A 21,018-nucleotide genomic window follows, 5' to 3' on the forward strand; every position below is an offset into this window, starting at 1 on the left:
GTTTTGTCCTTGTGAATGATCTTCTGACATGTGATCATTTCAGAGAGGACAGTAACCCTTTTGCTCTTTAAACATAATCATCAGTTACATTCAAAAGTATGGAGCCGAACGTGGTTATAGAAGTTGTTTAGTCCACCCCTTCACCTTACAAAAGAGGATACCAAGACCAAACAATCAACTGACCAGTCCAGGGTCATAAGAGGCTTAATGCTGCTGGCCTCATGACCCTTTATCTGCTCTATCCCACTGTGCATATCTCGTGGAGAAACATTATGCTCAGGGTTTTATGATTAAAAAGAATGAATAGGGCTTCCCTGGTGGCACAGTGGTTGAGAGTCCACCTGTCGATGCAGGGGACACAGGTTCGTGCCCCAATCCAGGAAGATCCCACATGCCGCGGAGCGGCTGGGCCTGGAAGCCATGGCCACTGAGCCTGCGCGTCCGGAGCCTGTGCTCTGCAACAGGAGAGGCCGCAACAGTGGCCGCAACAGGCCCACATACCGCAAAAAGAAAAAAGAAAAAAAAAAAAGAAAAGAAAGATACTTAGTATTCTATGTTTTGTGTTTACCTCATTTACTTATTTATCTTCATCTTACTAGATATTTGGGGGGAAATACATTTCAATTGTACTTTGTAAATAAGGCTTCACTTCAAACAAGTAGACATACTGGCTGTTTTATCAGCGAATCCAAAAGAGCTACTGAAATAACATGTTATTATTTACTTTCATAGTCTCACTGGAGAACATGAAGAGGTGGGAATAATGCCAGAGGGCCGTCTTGATATTAGAATTAGGACATGACCTCGAGAAACTATTGGAGCTAAGAAATATCTTTTGACTACCATATCGTATGAAACAGCTAATTCAAAGAACCAGTCATTTTGCTAAGTCCTAGAAATATGGAGTCTCAAGAATTCAACTGAACTAAACCACCTTCCATATAATCCCTGTTCTCTCCTTTAAAACATTTCCTGGGCTACCCTGGTTAGAGAAGATAATTTTGGTCAGGTTAATATAGCGCCATCTGCTGGTGAAAAGGAAAATGAATGTCTAGGAAGATGAGTTCTCTGATTTTAACGTTGATGTGTACAAGAAATAAAAGGGAATTGATATGTGGTTTCTTGCAGGATCCCCTTGTGTCAGAACTGGATACAGTTTTAAAAAGAAAAAAAGGCTGTGAGTGGACTTCTGGCTTCAGACGGTTACAGAGTACACTTTATTAACTCCCCCACCTCTTAGAAATTTCTATCAAAAAAACAAAAACAAAAACAAAAAACTACCAATAGGGAGAAAAGCATGTCAGAACAGGAAGCCACGGAAAGGGGCCAACCACATTCTGGAACCCATGAGAACTTTCTGCATGACATAGTGCAGGTGAGACTGGATTGAGGGAAGGGCTTGTTAGCCTGCCGTTGACCACACGGGAGGGAAAGGCCTGGGGAATGAGTGGGACAGGGGCCAGCAGACCCCGCAACCCCAATACCTACCAGCTCACAATGCTGGGGGCTGGAGGGGAGGATGGGTTACTTGGTGCATAGTGAGAGGCAGCGGTAGATCCTCCCTCCTTCCACTCTGGGAAATGTACCAGGTGCTGGAAGTCGGCAGGCACTTGGCACACTTTGGGAGGGCACTGCCAAATTAACTGGCACTGCCAAGCCTGGCTTTGAACAAGAAAGACCTGTCAGAAAAGGGTGGCAGGTACCCCTAGCAAACCTCTATGCTAAAACACTAAATCCCAGGTAGCATTTGAGCCAACTAGCGTTTCTAGATAGGATAACCAATACCCCTAAATTCTATACTCAGCAAATCATTCAAGTGTGATGACCACAGGAAGACATTCTCAGACATGAAAATATTCAGAGAGCTTTCCATCTGCACAGCTTTCCTGAGAACACACACACACATACACACACTCTCTCTCTCCTAAGGATTATGGTTGTGAGGAATAAAACCAACATAACTCAAGAATTAAGTCAAGATCATTGTGACTAATAAAGTTATGCAATAAAAAAAGATACAAAAAGTAGTTCTGGGAAGAGAAGTAAAATAATTAATACCATTATCCTCATCGTTAACCTCTAGCCTTCTGTCCATCTGTCCTCTGTTTCTAAAATACCAGGGTGAGGAGAGGGTGCGTGAAAGTTGTTTCAGATTCTCATCTTAGGGTCATATGTTTTCTATTTCATCACTGACCCTGATAGAGAGATGAGTTCAAGTATGTGGTTTAATGCGTACTACTTATAGACTCAGTACAATGAGTTCCCAAATTATTAGTATAAAAAAGAAGCAGGGAAAATTGGATCAATATGGCAAGGTAGAAAAAGAATAACAGAACGATAACCAAATTTAACTGAAGAATATTGATTTTTCAAGTCCTAAATGAAATCTTCACGGAGAGAAATCAGCAGTATAAGAAAATTGTAATCCACTCAAGAATGCATGGATGGTTCAATATTAAGAAATCTCTTTATATAATATTCTTCCAATGACTGTTTCTAAGTGCCTATAATGTGCCAGAACGATGGAACTTACTTGATCATCTTCTCTAACACATTCCTCCCAGCCTCCCATTCGCGTCAGTCTCTGGTTCTTTTCTTGGTAGCACTTATTATTCTCTGTCATTATCTTTCACCTTTATCTGTTTGCTTGTTTGCTGTTGGCCTTCCGTCATGAAAAGGCCTTTTCTCAGTGCCCTTCTCTGTCTTGTTCACAGCTAAATCCCTAATGCCTAACAAAGAACCTGACATGTAATAGCTGACATAATCATTCAACATTTATTGCATTAGTTCAACATTTATGCAATCTCTATCCATTCTTTATTATAATTTGTATTCTTTGTCACATAAAGATATGATATTTTCATATTCTTTATTAACGGAATTAATATATCTATGAGTTAATGGATGACAGTAATTCTAAGTCCCTGCTCTCACAGAGCCTGTAATTTAGTGGAGGAGACAGACAATCTGACAAGTACTTCCACGGTCAGTGTCGAAATCTCAGTTTTTCTGTTCTAACTAAGTTGCTGAATAAAAGATGGAAATTGTTTTGCAGGAAGCTTCTACACCTTCCTCTCGAGAAAAGTCTGGAAAACTGGATGCACAAAGTAGTAACTTCCTGTTTCCCAAAGCCTGTCACCAAAGGACACGCAGCAACTCAACCAGTAAGTGTGTCATTGAACCATCTACAGGAGCAGGGCTTAGATGTGGCTGAATATCGAGAATATCAGTGATGTTGGAGATTTGGGGGAGGGTGGGTCTCTGCTTGTCCAGCTGGACTAGCCCAAGATGGTGGTCTGCTTACCCCTCTGAGAGCACCCTTCATTGCGTGTGAATGTCCTGGCCAGCTAGAGCACCTCTGCCCTTGCTGACAGAGCTCTCTGCGGTTTAGTCAACTTCTCTTCTAGATGGACTTCAAGTGCCAAGTTGGGAAGACCTGACACAGAAGATAAAAGACGAGGGCTTTACACCTGCTCTGTCATCCAAGATGCTCCTTGGTCTTAGGGAGGCCACTGTCTCTCTCAGGGCCTCTGTCACCTCATCTGGTATAGGATGGGAGCTGGGGCTGGAAGATGTCGTGATTCTTGGTTGTTGCAAAGAGAATGGTGCTAATGCAAAGCCGGGAAAATGTGAAGAATGCAGAAAAGCATGAAGAAATGAAAACAGTGCCAAATCCTAATTAGAGACAATCTATGTTAACATTGTCAATTATTTCCCTCCTATGCCTATACATGCCTATAGAAAACACACACACACTCTCACACACACACACACACACACACACACACACACACCCTTGACCTCACGTCATTGGGAATTCTTTTGTAAACACTATTTTTAGTGGATAAATGGTGTTTCATTATGTACCTAATCTAGTTAGCCTGCTCCCTATTATTAGATAGGTAAGTTATTCTCAGCTTTTTGCTAACATAATTAACGTTGCTGAGGTTGTCCATGAAACTTTGTTTGAGTTGACAGTGATTTTCTTAGGTGAAATATACAAGGCAGTGGACTGATGTGTGGTTAGGAGCTCACATTTGGCAGCCAAGGCACTTGGATTTAGATCCTGCTTCCAGAAGTAATTATCTCTGTGACCTTGGGCACATCCCTTAAACTCTCTAAGCCTCGTGTTATTCTGTTGTAGGATGGATCATCATTATATTAATCATTTCCTATTTTTGGACTGCTGGTTGCCCTTTTTCATCACTTTTTTTCCTTTAGCATAATATCCTAGAAATGGAGTTTCAAAAGGTAAATATACCTTAGATTTTTATCTGGGCTTCCAAACTTCCAGAGCTAATACTCTAATAATGTATACAAATACCAATTTCTTCAATCATAGCCCACACTGGATGATAATTTAAAAAATATTTGCCATGCAGGTTTTTCTCTATTTCCCTCTTTCCCTTTCCCATTGTCTGCTTTTTTGGTGTGGTGGGGTGGGGGGCTTGTTTTGCACCCAGGAGCAGCTTCACAATTTGTGGGGATCATTGTAAGATGAAAATGTGGGACTCCTGTTCAAATATTATGAAGAATTTCAAAATGGCGACAGCAGAGCATTAAACCAAGCTGAATACCTTCTAAGTCTGGGGCTCTGTGTGAATTCACAGGTCGCATGCCCGTGCAGCAGCCCTGCTTACATCCCAGGCACTGACTCTTTCAGATGGCGTCATCCGGGTGCCCTGGCCCTCTGGTTTCTAGCTGAGTTCAGTCGATGAGAGGATCAATGGGAGACTGGAGGGTGGAAGGGAGAACCGCTGGGGTGTTTCTCTGCTCCCTCTGCTTTGGTGGCTCTGGCAGTGCCCTGGTCCCAGCACTCCCTGGCCTGGTGATGCTATTTCCTCTCTGTGCCCCTTCAGGTCTGGGATGGTAATAGCTTCCAGCTCTTGGTAATTCCTAGGTACCTCAATAGGCCTTGTTATTTTCTTAAGCCCCATCTACTCTTTGTAAATGGCCCCTTTATTCACTTTCTCAAAGTCCTACCTGAGTGTGCCTTTTGCTTCTGTCAAACCCTGACTGGTTCACGTGCATGTGAAATCAGTGGAAAGAACACCTCTCTACACAGGTGCAGTTCAACATTCCTTCATTTGTTTATTTCCCTTCTTTTGAGTGCGCCTATTTTTCTATTGGGAGGATCATTATTTTATCACTAATTTATGAAAAGTCTCTTGGTAAAATTAATATTGGGCTGCTGTATTTGCTGAACATACTTTCCTCAGTTGGTTATTTTTCTTTTAACTTAATTTTTTAGCGTGAAGATGTTCTCACCTTTATCTAATCAAATTCATCAAATTTTCCTGTCTAATGTTAAAAGTTTCTTCCACATCCAGAGAACTACTAAATATTTGGCTGTGTTTTCTTCTAGTTTTTTCTCATGTATACTTATTTAACTATTACACTATGACACCTTTAAGTTGCTTCCAGTTTATCAACATTTACAAAATAATTATAGATACATGCTATACACGTTTCTTTTATCATATTTGGTTACATATTTAGGAGAGAATCATTGAGGTTATATAATATGAAGATTATTAAGTATACAACCACATCGATTAAATTATTTCTACATAGTGTTGCTTTTTCTAGTTTTTTAAATGATTTGCCTTTTTTTTTTCAAATGTATTCTATCTGTAATTTATTTTTGGTGTTTGCTATGAAGCAAGAATCTAGATAGATTTTTTTTCTAGGTGGCTGATTCCAGCATTACTCATTGGTAGTTTCTGCCCATCCGTTTATTTTACACTTTTTGTTTATTTTGTTTATCTCTTGCAAATGATATGCACTTAGATCTCGAAAGCAAATCTGGCAATCTTTTTAAAGAGAGAAGCTTAAGCCATTGACATTAGTGTTATAATTAATATTTGCTTTTACTCATGTTCTTTTTATACTTTCTGTTTTTATGGTTACTTGTCATTTGTTTTCTGCCTCTTGCTCTGTGTGTGTGTGTTTAGTTTTTGCAGTGATTTGTAAGGTTTATTTAATTTTTATCACCACTTCCAGTTTCCTTTAAGTTTAATCAATTAGGTTTAATTAATTAATAATACTTGAGACTATATTTTCCAAATTGTCCCCCTAATGGAAGATGGTGTTATTTACCTCTAGTCCCATTCCCATTTATTTTTCCATTTCATAATTCAATGTAAACTTATATTAGAAACTCACGTTATTATTATATAATCTTCAAAATATATAGTTTCCCTGTCAAAAATTATTTTGGTTTTTGCATTAGATTTTATAACCACATTTTCAGTGAACTCACTCAGTGCTACATGTTAACTGATTTCAACTTCCTCCACTCAAGGTGATCATCTTGATGTATTTCCTTGCTGTTGGAGCACATCCAGTAATTTTTTGAAAGAGTAGGAGAGGGCTCAGACCAGTTAGTGCTTTCGAGAGACTGCTCGTCCTGACTCTGGGCCTATGTCCTTGCTGATTGGAACTCATAGTGGGAGCAGCAACCACAGAAAGCCCGAATTTGTTTGTTTGTTTGTTTTTTGTGGTACGCGGGCCTCTCACTGTTGTGGCCTCTCCCGTTGCAGAGCACAGGCTCCGGACGCGCAGGCTCAGTGGCCATGGCTCACGGGCCCAGCCGCTCTGCGGCATGTGGGATCTTCCCGGACCAGGGCACGAACCTGTGTCCCCTGCAATGGCAGGCAGACTCTCAACCACTGCGCCACCAGGGAAGCCCCCGAGTTTTTTTTTTTTTTTTTTTTTTTGTCTGGATCAGTGAGGGTAGAAGCAGAGTTTGCCTGGCCTGTTCCCCCTGTGCTTGCCTGTGGCTCTAGGTGCTTCTGTCCTGTGGACCAATCCAAGTTGGCCACGTGTTTGCTTGTCCTTATTCCCTCTGAACCCAAATGGTACACCGCTGCCGTTCTTCAGATGGCAGTCACCTTGCACTGCTGTGGGCAGAGAGAATGGGAGACTTGTTTTGGTTTCCTCACGATGAAGTAAGGAGCTGAACTCCCTCAAGTTTCCTCAAAAGCTGGACGCATCGCCTGGGGAGCCTGATAAACACAGAGACCCCCCCGCGCCCAGACCCCATCTATGCAGACATGGATTCAGTAGGTCTGGGTGGGGCATTGAAATTTGCCCCACTTATGATACACACCCAGATAAACATGATGAACAGACAAATTTAGGACCATCTGTAGCCCCTCCTCCCAACCCCGCTCCAGGATTCTTCGTCCCCTCTTTCTGGGGCGTGGTTTTCTGAACCTCCTGGCTTCCTCTCTCTCCTGGCCCCTCTGGGGTCAGAGGGTCTCTGTGAGTCAGGGAGAACCACCTCCTTGTGTGGAGACGGCTGCTGGGAGCAGCTGTCCTGGCAGGGAAACATTGCCCCAGCCACTTGGAGTGCCAATGGACCAGGACATCTCCTTTCCCCCCCAGGCCTTTGTCCCTTCCTCCTCTTCCCTTAGGGATCTCACATCTCCAGGAATGCCCCTTCTGTCCCATATTCTCAGCCCACCCTGGGCTTCAGCCTAAGTCTTTCCCATCCTAAGAATGAAAGCAAACCAAAGCCTCTGCTCCAACCTCCCTTCTTCACTCTGAACCACCACCCATCTCGTGTCTTTCTCTTGGGGAATTTCCCACCAAAGCCTTGTCCACTCACTGTGGAGGGACGCTAGGAAAATCGGCCCCTCTCTGGGTGCTCCCTGCCCAGTACCATGGCCACTGTTCACATCTCGAGCGCTTGGAGTGTGGTTCGTCCAAATGCTCAGAGTGTAAAAGATGCGCCCAACTCAAAGACTAAGCACACAACCAAAAAAAGGATGCAAAACACCACATTAATAACTTTATGTATTATATGTTAAAATGACAGGGTTTAGGTATATTGGACTAAATACAGTACATGATTAATATTAACCTCACTTTTTCTTTTGACTTTTTTTTAATGTGGCTACTAGAAAATTTCAAATTACATCTGTGACTTGTATTATATTTCAATTGAGAAACACTGATCTAGACAATGAGGGGCCATAGCAGAGAATCTCTGCAGATTTTTCCAGCTGAAGGAGGTAGAGTTCCCGGTTGGGTGAAAGGAAGTCTGGGGTTTTCCCCCAAAAGAAAAAGAAGATGATGGTTTTGCATTTTCTTAGATCCCCAAAGAATCAAGAGTTGACTCTGCCTGCCTGTGTTGGGGGTGTGTATGTGCCTGTGTGTGACTGTGCGTGTGCGTGTGTGTGTGTGTAAGAAGCAGTCAGGTGCTGTCGGGAGGTTGGATGTTGCCATGGCAGATCCCCCAGGCTCCTGCCCGGTCTCTCCTCTGGCTCTCCCTGTCTGGGGGCATTCCTCCTCTCCCTCCTCTCCCTCCTCTCCCTCCTGGGTGGAGATTGAAAACCCCCTGGCAGCAGGGACTGGAGTTGACAGAGCACTGTGATTTCCTGAGAGCCCCGCACCCTGCCTGACACGTCGGAGATGCCTTGCCAACTGTCTCGAGTTGAGCTGAGGTGAAGTGGAAGTGACAGTCCCACCTGCACCCTGCGGTGCAGACAGCATGAACGCAGCTAATGCTGACTGCGTCTTCATCGGCCCCCACTCTGCATCCTGCACCCAGCACTGGGCGCTCCATGGTTCAGGCTCACTCTGGCCGCTGGTCCATGAGGGCTGGCCGTTGGCCGGGGCTGATGTTGTTCTCCCTTGAGCTTTGCTTTCTGACAGCACAAATGATGTCTTCCTTTTTTTTCCTCTCCTGGGTTAGGTGTTAATCCCTACTGCACAGGAGAGATTGATTTTCCAATGACCAAGAAATCGGCGGCTTCCACAGACAGGCAGCCTTATTCCCTCTGTAGCAACAGGAAGTCTCTCTCTCAACAACTGGACTGTGCAGCAGGAAAGGCTGTGGTAAGAACGAAGGCAGGGGACCCTGGAGAGCAGGGAGAGAGGGGAGGGGTCCAGACTCAGCGGTGGCTGAAGAGACCTTCCTAGTGGTTTGATGTCCACAGAATTACAGAGGGGAGGGGCTGGCTCCATGAGTGTGGGCGCCTTCAGGCAAAGAACCACATCAGGAATGGTCACCTATGAGTACCCACGGGTGCCAGGCACTTGTGACTGTGGATGCTTTGATGCTATGAGGAGCTAATGTGCAGCGAACATTCCACCCATGCAGACCCTGAACTGACACTTTATGTGGATCCGTTTATCTCATCTGCACAGCGATCCTAGGAGGAGGGCGAGGGAAGTGAGGACAAGTTAAGGAAGGCATGTGAATTCACAGTGCTAATAAGAGTCCGCCCTGGGACTCGAAGTCAGAGCTTCAGGATTCCAAACCTGTGCTTTTAGCCCCTGTGATATAGTGACTTGCTTTACACATTTTGCCTCTACAGTAAGTCCCCTACACATGAACGAGTTCTGTTCCGAGAGCGTGTTCGTAAATCCAATTTGTTCGTGAGCCCAACAGAGTTAGCCTAGGTCCCCAACTAACACAGTCGGCTCTAGAGTACTGCACTGGAATAGGTTTATAATACTTAGCACACAAACAATACATAAACAAAAAACAAACACAAAAAACAGAGGAAACATTTTTAATCTTACAGTACAGTACCTTGAGAAGTGCAGTAGTACAGTACAAGAGCTGGCATACAGGGACTGGCATCGAGTGAACAGGCAAGAAGAGTTACTGACTGGAGGAGGGAGAGGAGGTGGGAGATGGTAGAGCTGAAGGATCGTCAGCAACAGGAGACGCAGGGCGAGCTGTGATGTCACTCACGCCTGACATGGATGGCACACGCAGTTGCATCTTGGAAAGTTTGCAACTTGAAAGTTCGTATGTAGGGGACTTACTGTAATTCCTGAGCTTAGAAAGGAGGGTAACATTAGCCCCATTGTACGGTGAGGAAGCAGAGGTTTGGCAAGGGGAGTTGCGGTCTGAGTTCACACATCTTGAAAACCTAAGGGTCCAGAATTGAAACCAAGCCCTGTGTGGCTCACCAGTCCATGTCCTTCCCACTATGGGGCACGAGGCTGCAGTCTGGGAGCCAAGCAGGTGTGAAGCACAGGGTCCCCTCACTTGTCACCCCAGCCAGCCTGTTGTGTCCCTGAGCCCCGGCCGAGGCACAAGGCACCTGCAGTGCCTCCTGCTGCCACCTGTGAGCATACAGTGCCCTCCGTCTGCATCACCCTGTCCCCTTCCCTCACCTCTAGCCTGCAAACCCTACCCCATCCTTCAAAACCCTTCCTAGCACTACTTCCGCTGCGAGCTCTCCTGAGTCCTCCAAGTGCTTGACCCTTATATGTTTCCTGACGTCCATCGTAACGTGTCTGGGCTTCTCTTACAGACTCACCCAACATGGCTTGTTGGTGTCATTACTTATGGTAGGGTCTTAGCTCCCCTGTAGGGTCCATAGTCAAGCCATGTTTGATTCTCCCCACACGGTACACATCAGATGCTTGAAGATTTCATTTCTCTCTTCCATTCCCTTCCTTGAGCTATTATGCTTTTCTCTCACCAGTGGGAATCATCGGTGTTCCAGTGTTAGAAAAAGACAGCTTCCGAAGTGACAGGTGACTTTACAGATAAGGAACCTGAGGCACAGAGGGGTTAAGTCAGTTCCCCAAGGTCACCAGCTGATAGTTGGAGAGCCAGGCAGCCGGGCTCCCAAGTCTGAGACCTAACCACCATGCTCCTTTGCCCCTCCCCGCGGCACTTCCTGTGGGGCGCAGGGCGTGTGTCTATTTGGCACCCCTGCTCCTATGCAAGTGGGTAATCCCCTGTCTGCCTCCCCCTGGAATTTACATTCTGAGTTTTCACTTCTTTGGGTTCCTGACCCTTTGCCCACCACCCTGTGCCTGGCACAAAATGGGGTCTCCGTAAGTGTGGCTTGGATTCTGTTGAGGGTGTCCGTGGCTGTTGGGTTCCCAGTCTGGGCTGGGGACTCCGGTTATGGGACTCGTTGTCCTGGGGCAGCGTGGTCTGTGTCGTGAACCGGGACCCACTCCCATGACAAGCCTTAGTGAGCCTCTGGCTGCTGGTCCACAGGGAGATCAGGCTCCTGGGACCACCAAAACAGCCCCCCTCCACCAGACACCCACCCACACCCCATTCACCATGCTCTGGCCCCTCTCCCTCAGGAGAGAGGGGATCAGGGTCCTCTCCTCGGCTGGGCCTTCCCTGTCCCTATTCCCAGCAAGGCGTGTGCTGCCATCCTGTTGACTTATCCTCTCCCCACCCTGGTCCCTTGTTCCAGGGCCCGTCAAGGCCAATGCGGTCGCTCAGCACAGCTCAGCTCACGCAGCCCTTGGGGGGCCTCCAGGCATCCGTCATCTCCAACATCGTGCTGATGAAGGGCCAGGCCAAGGTGAGCAAGGACTGTGGCCAACAGAAGTTACTGGGTCGACACGGGTTCCTGAGGAGCTGGGAAGGGTGGAGAGAGGGACTGGTGATGCTGGCTCAGAACACGAGTGCTCGGATGCTCTCATGCTGGCACAGGGAGGGGCAGTCAGGGTTGCTCTGCACTGTGCACGTCACAGGAAGACAAATGCTCCCCAGTTTTTCCCTGGTGTAGTATTTTCCAGAAGTTAGTTTTACCTGATGATTGAATTCAAAACATCATCATAGTCAGTTCAGGCTGCTATAGTAAAAATACCATAGACTGGGTGGCTTAAGCAGCAGGCATTTATTTCTCACGGTTCTGGAGGCTGGGGGTCCAAGTTGAAGGTGCCGGCAGATGCCACATAGGTTGAGGACTCCTCTCCTGATTCACGGATGCCTTGTTCTCTCTGTGTCCACACATGGTGGAAGGGGCAAGGGAGTTCTCTGGGGTCTCTTTTATAAGAGCACTAATCCCACTCATGAGGGCTCCACATTTTTTCTTTTTTTTTTTGGACCAAGGCAGTGCTTTTCTTTAGAATAAATATATTTTGTAAACAAAGCAAGTACATATATAAACAAATTAGCCTTTCTTTTCTTTTGTTTTTGCCTTTATTTTATTTTACTTATTTTTTATTGAAGTATAGTTGATGTTCAATATTATATAAGTGTCAGGTGTACAACATAGTGATTCACAATTTTGAAAGGTTATACTCCATTTATAGTTATCGTAAAATATTGGCTATATTCCCTGTGCTGTACAATATTTCCTTGTAGCTTATTTATTTTATACATAGTAGTTTGTACCTCTTCATCTTTTACCCCTACCTGCCCCTGCCCCCTTCAGGAGTGCTCCCCCTTTATGGCCTAGTGACTTCCCAAAGGCTCCCCCTAACGTATTAATTTGGGATGGGGGCATAAACATTCAGTCCGTGTGTCTTCCCCAAATTCAGATATTCGGACTGATTTTTGCCCCACAATTGAGAAATATCAAAAGGGGGGCACAAAAGCAGTGTAATGGTGGGACATCCCAAATGCTCCTTGGCATTGCTTCCAGGACATGCCGTCCCATACATGGAGTTGACACGGGCACTGAAGAACTTCTGAAATAGACATGGCAGCTGCTGCAAAGTTCTCAGGCCAGCCCAGGGAACCGAGATGCTTAAATGATGGAAGGGTAGGTTTCTACCCACCTCATATGATTTTGGTGTGTGGTGTGAGGGAAGATCTGTTCATCGATATGGTCTTCCTGGAGGAGGGCCCCATATGTCTGGAGTCCTCCCCTCCACCCCCATCCCTCCTGTCTCCTGGGGACTCAGCAGAGATAAATGAGGAGACACAAGTGGGAAGTACTGAGATGATTGTTCCTCTAATCACAAGGGGGTCACTCTCACCAGTGCTGATTTTCTCCAGACAGCCCCTCTTTCTGATCTGTAAATCACAATGCTTGTCCCCTCTTGAATTTAGGTAGAAGCATTTTTAATGTAGTTGACTTTTAGACGGTTTGCAATGCTCAAAAGGCGGCAGAATGGAAAAGAGTACCAACACTCACGCAAAGATGATCAACAATGGTGTCAGTCATCTCGGTGTGCATAGATTGTACAGTCAGTAAATAGATTTCGTGGGCAGATGTGTCACTGGGTGGATTGAAATGGCCTTGATGGAGAGCCGTAAGGTGTTCGGTGTCGGAAGTCTGGAGTACAGAGCAGGGGCGATGGGTTAGAAATACGGTGGGTCTCCCACTGTCCTCCTGATACACCTCCACACCGAAGACCTCATCATTAACAGGGATAAGTAGGAGGAGGAAGAAGCAGAGCTAGAAGCTTCCACCAGTGCCTGAGGTAGTCAAAAACAATAAAACCAGAGACCAAAACCCAGGCATTGTGCTAAGGGCTTTGCAAGGATCATTCTTTTAATTCTCACAAAACCCTATTAGTATCTCCTGTTAATAGGTGAGGAGACTGAGGATCTGGGACTTACAGGACTAGCCCAAGGTCACTTGGTTAGTGAGCAGATGAACCAAGACAATGACCCAAGACTTTCTGACCCCTGGATCTTGTTCTTAACCACTACACCATCCGGCCCCACCAGGGTGGGTGAAAGTTTGGGTCTAGAGCAATTATTTCAGCCAGGAAGAAGTTGGGAGCCCATACAGGGAGCCCAGAAGCTGCCTTACCTCTCATTTTCCTACGTCCATGCTACTCCTGGACACAGCTGCTCTTTCCCATCCTGGAACAGCCACACCTTCACCAGAAGCTCACACCAGCACTTTGTCCACACAGCTTTCATGTCTGGCCCCTGCTCGCCATGCTCCCTTAGGGTCTTGAAGGTGGCTGCCTGGCCTGCCATCTCTGTGATGCTGGGGCAATGCACACACTCGGCTCTGAGCAGCTGCTGGCCTCGGAGAAATTGCCCAGGAGCAGTGATGCTGTTACTTGGCAGCCATCACTTAGAGGGGTCTTCCTGGGAGCCAAGTTGCTTACTGCTTCCTGGCATGCTTGCAAGGTGAATCCAAAGGCCCGGCCTCCAGCCGGCTTTCGTGCCTTCAGTCTATAACATATGTTTCCCGAGCACCTGCATCCAGAGGGCAGACACTGACAAATAAGATGCGTTCACCACCTCCGGGGAGCTCACAGTCTCCAGAAGAATTCATTGCGACCCAAGCTAAGCCTTCTTGAGAAGAAGGGTGCTCTCAGTCATCAACCAAATAAAGCAGGCTGTGTGTGCACCTCCTCCACTGCTCTCTGGGTCTGCCTAGGTGGTTGTCCTAACTCACTGCAGGTCTACAGGCAAAGCTGGACCCGCCCGCCTTTCTCTTCCTGCTGTCTGTCGACCTCACTCACGTCTTTCTCTTGCTTCCCCGACCTCTGGCCTCCTCTCTGCTGCCACCTGGCAGCTCCTGACCTCGTGGTACTGCAGGGGCAGGAGGGAGAGCACAAGATGGTAGTAAATTCCTTGAGAAGGGGAGGGGGTGGGATGCAGAACAGAAAGGGAGTGAACAGCTTTTGGTAGGAGAAGAGATGCTTCTTTCATTGTCAGCTGCTGCTTTTATGATTACTGGTGTTGGTGTGTTAGTTGTGGTTGCTGGATGTCTTAGTTAATATTCAAACACAACGCTATGAGTTTGGCGATGTCAGCATCACTTTCCAAGGGGGTAAATTGAAGCTCAGAGACAGGAAGTGATCTGCCCAGAATTGCTAGTCAGGGTGCTTGCTAGTCTCCATTCAGACTCCCCCTGTGTGGGGAGCATCAGACTCGTGAGAAAGCTCCAGACACGACACAGCCCAGCGTGGCCTTTTTTCCCATCCCTCTGTTAGGTCCCAAGACCTCTAAGACCAAGGGCACCCCTCTCCTCCCTGAGTCGTTTGTTCAGCGCTGGGGCAGGGCCTCAGGACATGGCAGCCCGGTGAATGACATGGAACCCTCCGAAATCTGACCTTCTCCTCTTCTTTCCCAGGGCCTGGGCTTCAGCATCGTTGGAGGAAAAGACAGCATTTATGGCCCCATTGGAATTTACGTTAAAACCATCTTTGCGGGGGGAGCAGCGGCAGCCGATGGAAGGCTACAAGAAGGTAGATTTCCCGGCCTTTACTAGGTGATGTTGGTGGAATCAAAAGCAGAATCACTAGGCTACTGGTAGAAGCTACCGGGAAAGTGAAATGTGTCTTGAGCCTTCAGAATCCAGCTTGTGTGGATTCGGGGGTCTGCAGGCCCCGATGGCTCCGTCAGGCCTGGCACGTTGGCTGGGTGTGTTTGCACACTCAGTCTCGGTCCTGTTACTGGCCTGGGTCAGAAGAGCCCTTCCAGCCCTCTTGCGCCTTTGCTTGTCAAGGCCCCTCTGCGTTGCTGGCAGCCATCGACATCCCCTTTGTTTCGTTTTCTCTGCCCTCCCCAGCCCACAGACACGGGGAACCAGGCCCAGGGCTTCCAGTGAGTCCTCTGTGAGCCTGCCCTGTTCTGGCCTCTAAGAATACAGAGGATTATCAGACAGGTTCCTTCTATTAAGGAGCTCAGGATCCGCCCAGCTGCCCGCCCTCCCGTTCTGCCCACCCTACTCCCATCCACTACCTCCCTCCGGCTTTTTCATCTCTTCCAGGGAGGGAAGCCCCTGGCCATCCTGAGAGGAAGGGGCCCAGGGTGCTGAGGTGTCCCCTGAGTGCCCCTCCCTGTCCCCTTGTCCTGGAGGGGAGGGTTTTCTCCCCACCCCCAATCCTACCCCACAGTCACGTGTAGGCTTGGCCCCAGGAGATCTCCAGGTTCTAACTGGGAGGCAAAATTCCGGGGCAGTTAGTCAGGGAGCAGAGGGAAGATGCTGCAGGTCTGACACTGGGCTACACGTGGATCTTTAAAGAGAAGTGACTTCACAACCTTCTTACCTTCTCTGTCAGGCCAGTTTCTGTAAACTCTGCTGCGAGCCGAACCACCCTTAATAACCTAACTTGTTCAGGGCAGGGTTGACCAGCTACAGCCTGCAGGCCACATCTGGCCCACTGCCTATTTTTATAAGGCTCCCGAACGAAGAAGAGTTTTCATGTCTCTTAAATGGCTGAAAAAAAGTCAAAAGAAGTTTGGATTCTTTTGTGAAAATTAAATTCAAATTTCAGCCTCCTTAGAAAAGTTTTATTGGTACACAGCCATGCTCGCTCATTGACCTCTCGTCTATGGCTGCTTTTGTGCAGTGTTGAGTAGTTTCGGCAGAGAGCATGTGGCCTGCAAAGCTTAAAATATTTACTATCTGGCTCTTTATAGAGAAAGTTTGCCAACTCTAACATTATGCGTACGGGTTTTATTGTATGGGCAGTGGGGAGCATTTGAAGCTTTTTATAATTTGGGAGGGACCAGCTAGGACCAGGGTTTTTAGTTGATTCAGGAAGCTGAGTGTAAGATGAAGTGGGCTGGCTAGACACCAGAAGCAGTAAAACCAGTTCAGAGGCTATTGTAAGAGCCAGGCTCCAGCTCTTAAGGGTCTGCCCTGAGGCTGTAACCCTGGGAGGAGAAAGATGCTGATGGGGGAAACAACGGCTTCTGTGGAGGTGGCAAATGAGGTCAGAGAACACGTAACGGCATCTGATCTTAGTAAACTAGAGAACGATGATGAATTAGATATAACAGGAGGTGGAGGAAGGGGAGCAAAAGAAGGCAAATGAGGGTATTTAGGTTTGAGCAGCAGAGCGGAGTGAAGTCTCCAGGTGAGCACTAGGTGGCGCTGTCCAGCAGGCGAATGAAAATTTGGGTTCCAGTTCAGGAAGGGAATAAGGAAGGGTTGAATGTAGATTTTTAGGGTCATTTAGAAAATAGCTGAAGTTATGGAGTGGATGCAGGAAGCAGGGAAGAGAGGAGAGAGAAGAGGGCCGAGGCAAGGCTTGAGGGGGATAGCTAAATCAAGAGGCACGCAGAGGAGTCATTGAGAGAAAGGAAGGAAAGTGGGATCAGAATCTTGAGACGGGCCGGTCTGCTTCATTATCTTCTGTACTTTTCTGTGTTTGACTAAAAGGTGGAGGAAGAATTGAAGTGGCCAGAAGAGAGAAGCCTGCCCAAGCCAAGCTTCATTCTTTTTCTTTCTGGGTATTTGTCTCACTTAGTTAATAGTGATCGTAAGAATTCGGTGAAAAGGACACTCAGCTAGTCTGCAGTCCTTGATTCTAGCCTCAAATAATTGACCAAATTGCCTTTTGTAACTTCTTTCAAAAGTGAAGTTTTAGAATATACCCTTGAATTCCCGGGGGATGTCAGTTGCAACAAAAGTTTGGTGTCCAGATCAAGGCTAAGAATGTTTTATTTGTATTCCCTTTGCAAAAAAATGATTGTGTAAGATTTATAAGGCAAAACCGAGGCTATTCACCTTCCACCAGATATGGCCAAATAAGGCTAAGGACTCTCTGGAGGGCCCAGAGCATGTGGCCCCCTTGGGATGGACATTCTAATAATCTGAAGACAAGTTCAGCCTCTTGTGTCATAAAGAATGGATGCTTCTGAAGTGTGTTCTTTGTAGATCCTGCCTTCAGCACGTACTTAGTTATATTTTGATTATTTTTAATTTGTCAGTTGTCACACCTCAACTTGGAATCTTATAAGGACAAGGACCGAAACTTTTATTTTTCTTGTCTAGTTTTAGCAACTTAACAGATTAATCTGATCTGAATATGCTTCCCACCCCTTTATGGTCATAGACACAAGTTGGCTAAAACGGCACATCCGAACTCTAAAGAAAGAAATGGAAACACCCACCTTCTAAGAAACAAAGAAACCACTTTAAATCTAGGCATGACATTCGTGACATTCCCAGGAGTTGATGACATGATAACACAGGGAGCTGCTTATGGGGCCTAAGGTCCAGGGGCTGGGATTCAATGCCCACACAGGGGCAGGAGAGGTGGTCTTGGGCCCTGGGAACCTCTGAGAACCTGTAGAAAGCCTTCATACTAAAGAGCTGCCCTCATGAAAGGCCAGCAAGCCCAGGGAAGCAACAGGGAAACGTAATTTTGTCCTTGGCCCTTGGGTGGGGAAAAAACATCTCGCTCGAGAAAATGAAGAGCCAAACCCGTGTCAGGGTGAGTGTGCAACCTCAGCCGTCAGCCCTTGCAGCTCAGGACTCCCAAGCTGAGGAGCTAATGTTACTGCTGGTCCTGAACCAGTCCTGAGACCCCGGGGTGCCTGTTGAAAATAAAGGAAAAAAATAAAAGTAGCCACCTGAGGGGTGTGGGAATTCCACAGAAAAACAAGCTCCCCTTAAAAATGAGTTGAAAATAAAGATTACAATTGTTCAGCCAGAAAAAGGAATGAAATCCTGCCATTTGGGACAACATGGATGAACCTTGAAGGCATTATACTGAGTGAAATAAGTCAGAAGAGAAAGACAAACACCATACAATCACACTTATATATGGAATCTAACAAAACAAAACAAAACAAAACAAAAAACCTAACTCATAGCTATAGAGAACAGATTGGTGGTTGCCAGAATGGGTGGGGGGGGTGGAGGGTGAATTGGGTGAAGGCGGTCAAAAGGTATAAATGTCCAGTTATAAAATAAATAAATCTTGGGTGACTCTAGTTAGTAATACTGTATTGTATGTTTGAAAGTTGCTAAGAGGGTAGAGCTTTTTTTTTTTTAATTTTGTTGAAGTGTAATTGATTTACAGTGTTGTGCTAATTTCTGCTGTACAGAAAAGTGACTCAGTTCTACACATATATATTCTTTTTCATATTCTTTTCCATTCTGGTTTATCACAGGATATTGAATATAGTTCCCTGTGCTATACAGGAGGACCTTGCTGTTTATCCATCCTATATATACTAGATTGCATCGGCTAATCCAAAGTTCCCAATCCACTTGGGCAACCACAAGTCTGTTAAAAGAGTAGCTCTTGAAAGTTCTCATCACAAGGAAAAACAACTTGTAACCAGGTGTGGTGGCTAATATTAACTAGATTTATTGTGATGATCATTTCTCAACATATAAGATCTTTAAAAAGATAAGAGAAGGAATAGAAAAACAATAAGAACAACACAATGAAAAATAGATGGATGTGAAAAAAATAACTTTTAGAAATTAAAAAAAAGCAAAGTCATTGAAAAAAAAAAAAAACCAAACTCAACGGATGGGTTAAACAGTAGATAAATGCAACTGTAAGGAGAACTTGTGATCTGGAGATTATCCAGTAGGCCACACAGAACAATAGAGAAGAAAATGATGAGCACTAGAGAAACATGCAGAATAGGTTGAGACGGTCCCAAATAATCTAATGGGAATTCTGGAAAGAAAGAATAGAATAAAAGAGGGAAAGTGATAGGCGATGAGATTGTGGTTAAAAATTTTCCAGAATTATCCAGAATTTTCCAGAATTATGCAAACTTCAGTATGAGGTAGCACCCTAATACATCCTAGTGAAACTTCAGACTATCAAAGACAAAAAATATATATATATTAAAAACAACCAGAGAAAAAAGATGGATTCTCTACAATGGGACCATAATTCAGTGACAGCAGATTCACCCAATAGCACGCAGGCCAGAAACCCGTGTAAAAAATAATGTTTGCATCTGAATTTCCCAGCACAGTGTTAAATACAGAGACAGTGCTCTTTGTTTATGTATTGAATAGATGGAATGAATGGGCGAAAGTGGTTTTCCATCCCCATAAAAATGGATCTCTGGATACAGAAAAAATTCTTCTCTTAGGTGTATAGGAGGAAAAAGCTCTGAGTCCTAACTCCTTTTACCATATGAACTTTGGACTTCTCTGAGCTCACTTTCCTCTTCTGTAACATGGGCCCGACATTGCATTCTGGAAACATCACATCCAACCCACATTTACTGGGCACTCTGGAGGCCTCACCCAGAACTGGCCCTGGGGATACAGCCTCTGACGTAACAAAGCCCCATCCCCAGGGAGAGACTTTCACAGTTCATCGATGACCACCGGGGTGACAAGGGCTGTGAGAGTGGTAGGTTCTGGGTGCCACAAGAGTGCAAAGTCAGCAGAGACCAAGAGATTAAGAAGTGGTAGGTGAAGAAGGTAGGAGATGTACATTTTAGTTAGGAAGATGGCACGGAAACAAGCATGGAACTGCACAGACCACTGTGGGAAAGGCAGGTGTGTGGCATCAGGAAATGGTCCAGGGGAGCGAATGGCATGAGGGGCTGAGAGGCAGGAGGGAAAGAGGTGAAACCCAGAGGTGGGCAGGGAGCCGATTGGGCCAGGCCTTGTGTGCCTGGCTAAGGACCCTGGATCTCACCCTGGAAAGTAAGTGGTGCCAGAGAAGGCCCAGCACTGCTGCCTTGCCCACCTCCCAGGGGGAGAGCCCTGAACGAAAAGATGTTCTCTGTGATGCTTTGTACATCTCACAGGAACCTGGACGGGGGGTGGGGGCACTAGAGTTTAAGGGATAACGCCTCCTGACTGGGCAAAACTCTTCTCAGCTACAATTTCTCCCTCTCCCAACAGGTGATGAAATTCTGGAACTTAATGGGGAATCGATGGCTGGACTCACACATCAGGATGCTTTGCAGAAGTTCAAGGTGACCATTTATTATCAATATATGGCCAAACTCTGGGGCCTTCAGACAAAGGAAGCAAGCTCCCAGCATCACCCTCCTTCCTTCAAACCTACAAATTCCAAATGTGGGCTCCTTTACGTGGGGCACCTTGCTGACACTGATCTAGGCACATTGTTCAAAAAAGGCCTTACTCTGAAAATAATAGTGTAATCAGGACTGTTGTCGGGGGCTGTATCAACTATTTCAGGTTTATAGAAGGGTTTTATTTTATTTTATTTTATTTTTTTATTGGAGTATAATTGCTTCACCATGTTGTGTTAGTTTCTGCTGTACAGTGAAGTGAATCAGCTATATGTATACATCTATCCCCTCCCTCTTGGACCTCCCTCCCACCTCCCCCCCCCCATCCCACCCATCTAGGTCATCACAAAGCACCGAGCTGAGCTTCCTGTGTTTTACAGCCAGTTCCCACTAGCTATCTATTTTATCCATGGTAGTGTATATAGGTCAATCCTAATCTTCCAGTTTGTCCCCCCTTCCCCTTCCCCACCTGTGTCCACATGTTTGTTCTCTACATCTCTATTCCTGCCCTGCAAATAGGTTCATCCGTACCATTTTTATAGCTTCCACATATATGTGTTAATGTATGATATTTGTTTTTCTCTTTCTGGCTTACTTCACTCTGTATGACAGACTCTAGGTCCATCCAC

The 21,018-nt window shown here is 46.0% G+C and overlaps 1 protein-coding gene across 1 annotated transcript in view; it reads left to right on the forward strand.

Moving 5' to 3' along the window:
- IL16 (interleukin 16) overlaps positions 1 to 21,018 on the forward strand; it is a 113,912-nt gene that overhangs the window by 65,466 nt on the left and 27,428 nt on the right. Inside the window, exons 3-7 of the mRNA XM_081230119.1 lie at positions 3,056 to 3,164; positions 8,702 to 8,844; positions 11,187 to 11,297; positions 14,766 to 14,880; positions 20,256 to 20,329. Of these exons, the coding sequence (XP_081086245.1) occupies positions 3,056 to 3,164; positions 8,702 to 8,844; positions 11,187 to 11,297; positions 14,766 to 14,880; positions 20,256 to 20,329 (552 nt within the window). The remainder of the gene's footprint in view (positions 1 to 3,055; positions 3,165 to 8,701; positions 8,845 to 11,186; positions 11,298 to 14,765; positions 14,881 to 20,255; positions 20,330 to 21,018) is intronic.

This window comes from Mesoplodon bidens, assembly GCF_964165515.1.
Source record: "Mesoplodon bidens genome assembly, chromosome: 3".
In the NCBI taxonomy this organism is placed as follows: domain Eukaryota; kingdom Metazoa; phylum Chordata; class Mammalia; order Artiodactyla; family Ziphiidae; genus Mesoplodon; species Mesoplodon bidens.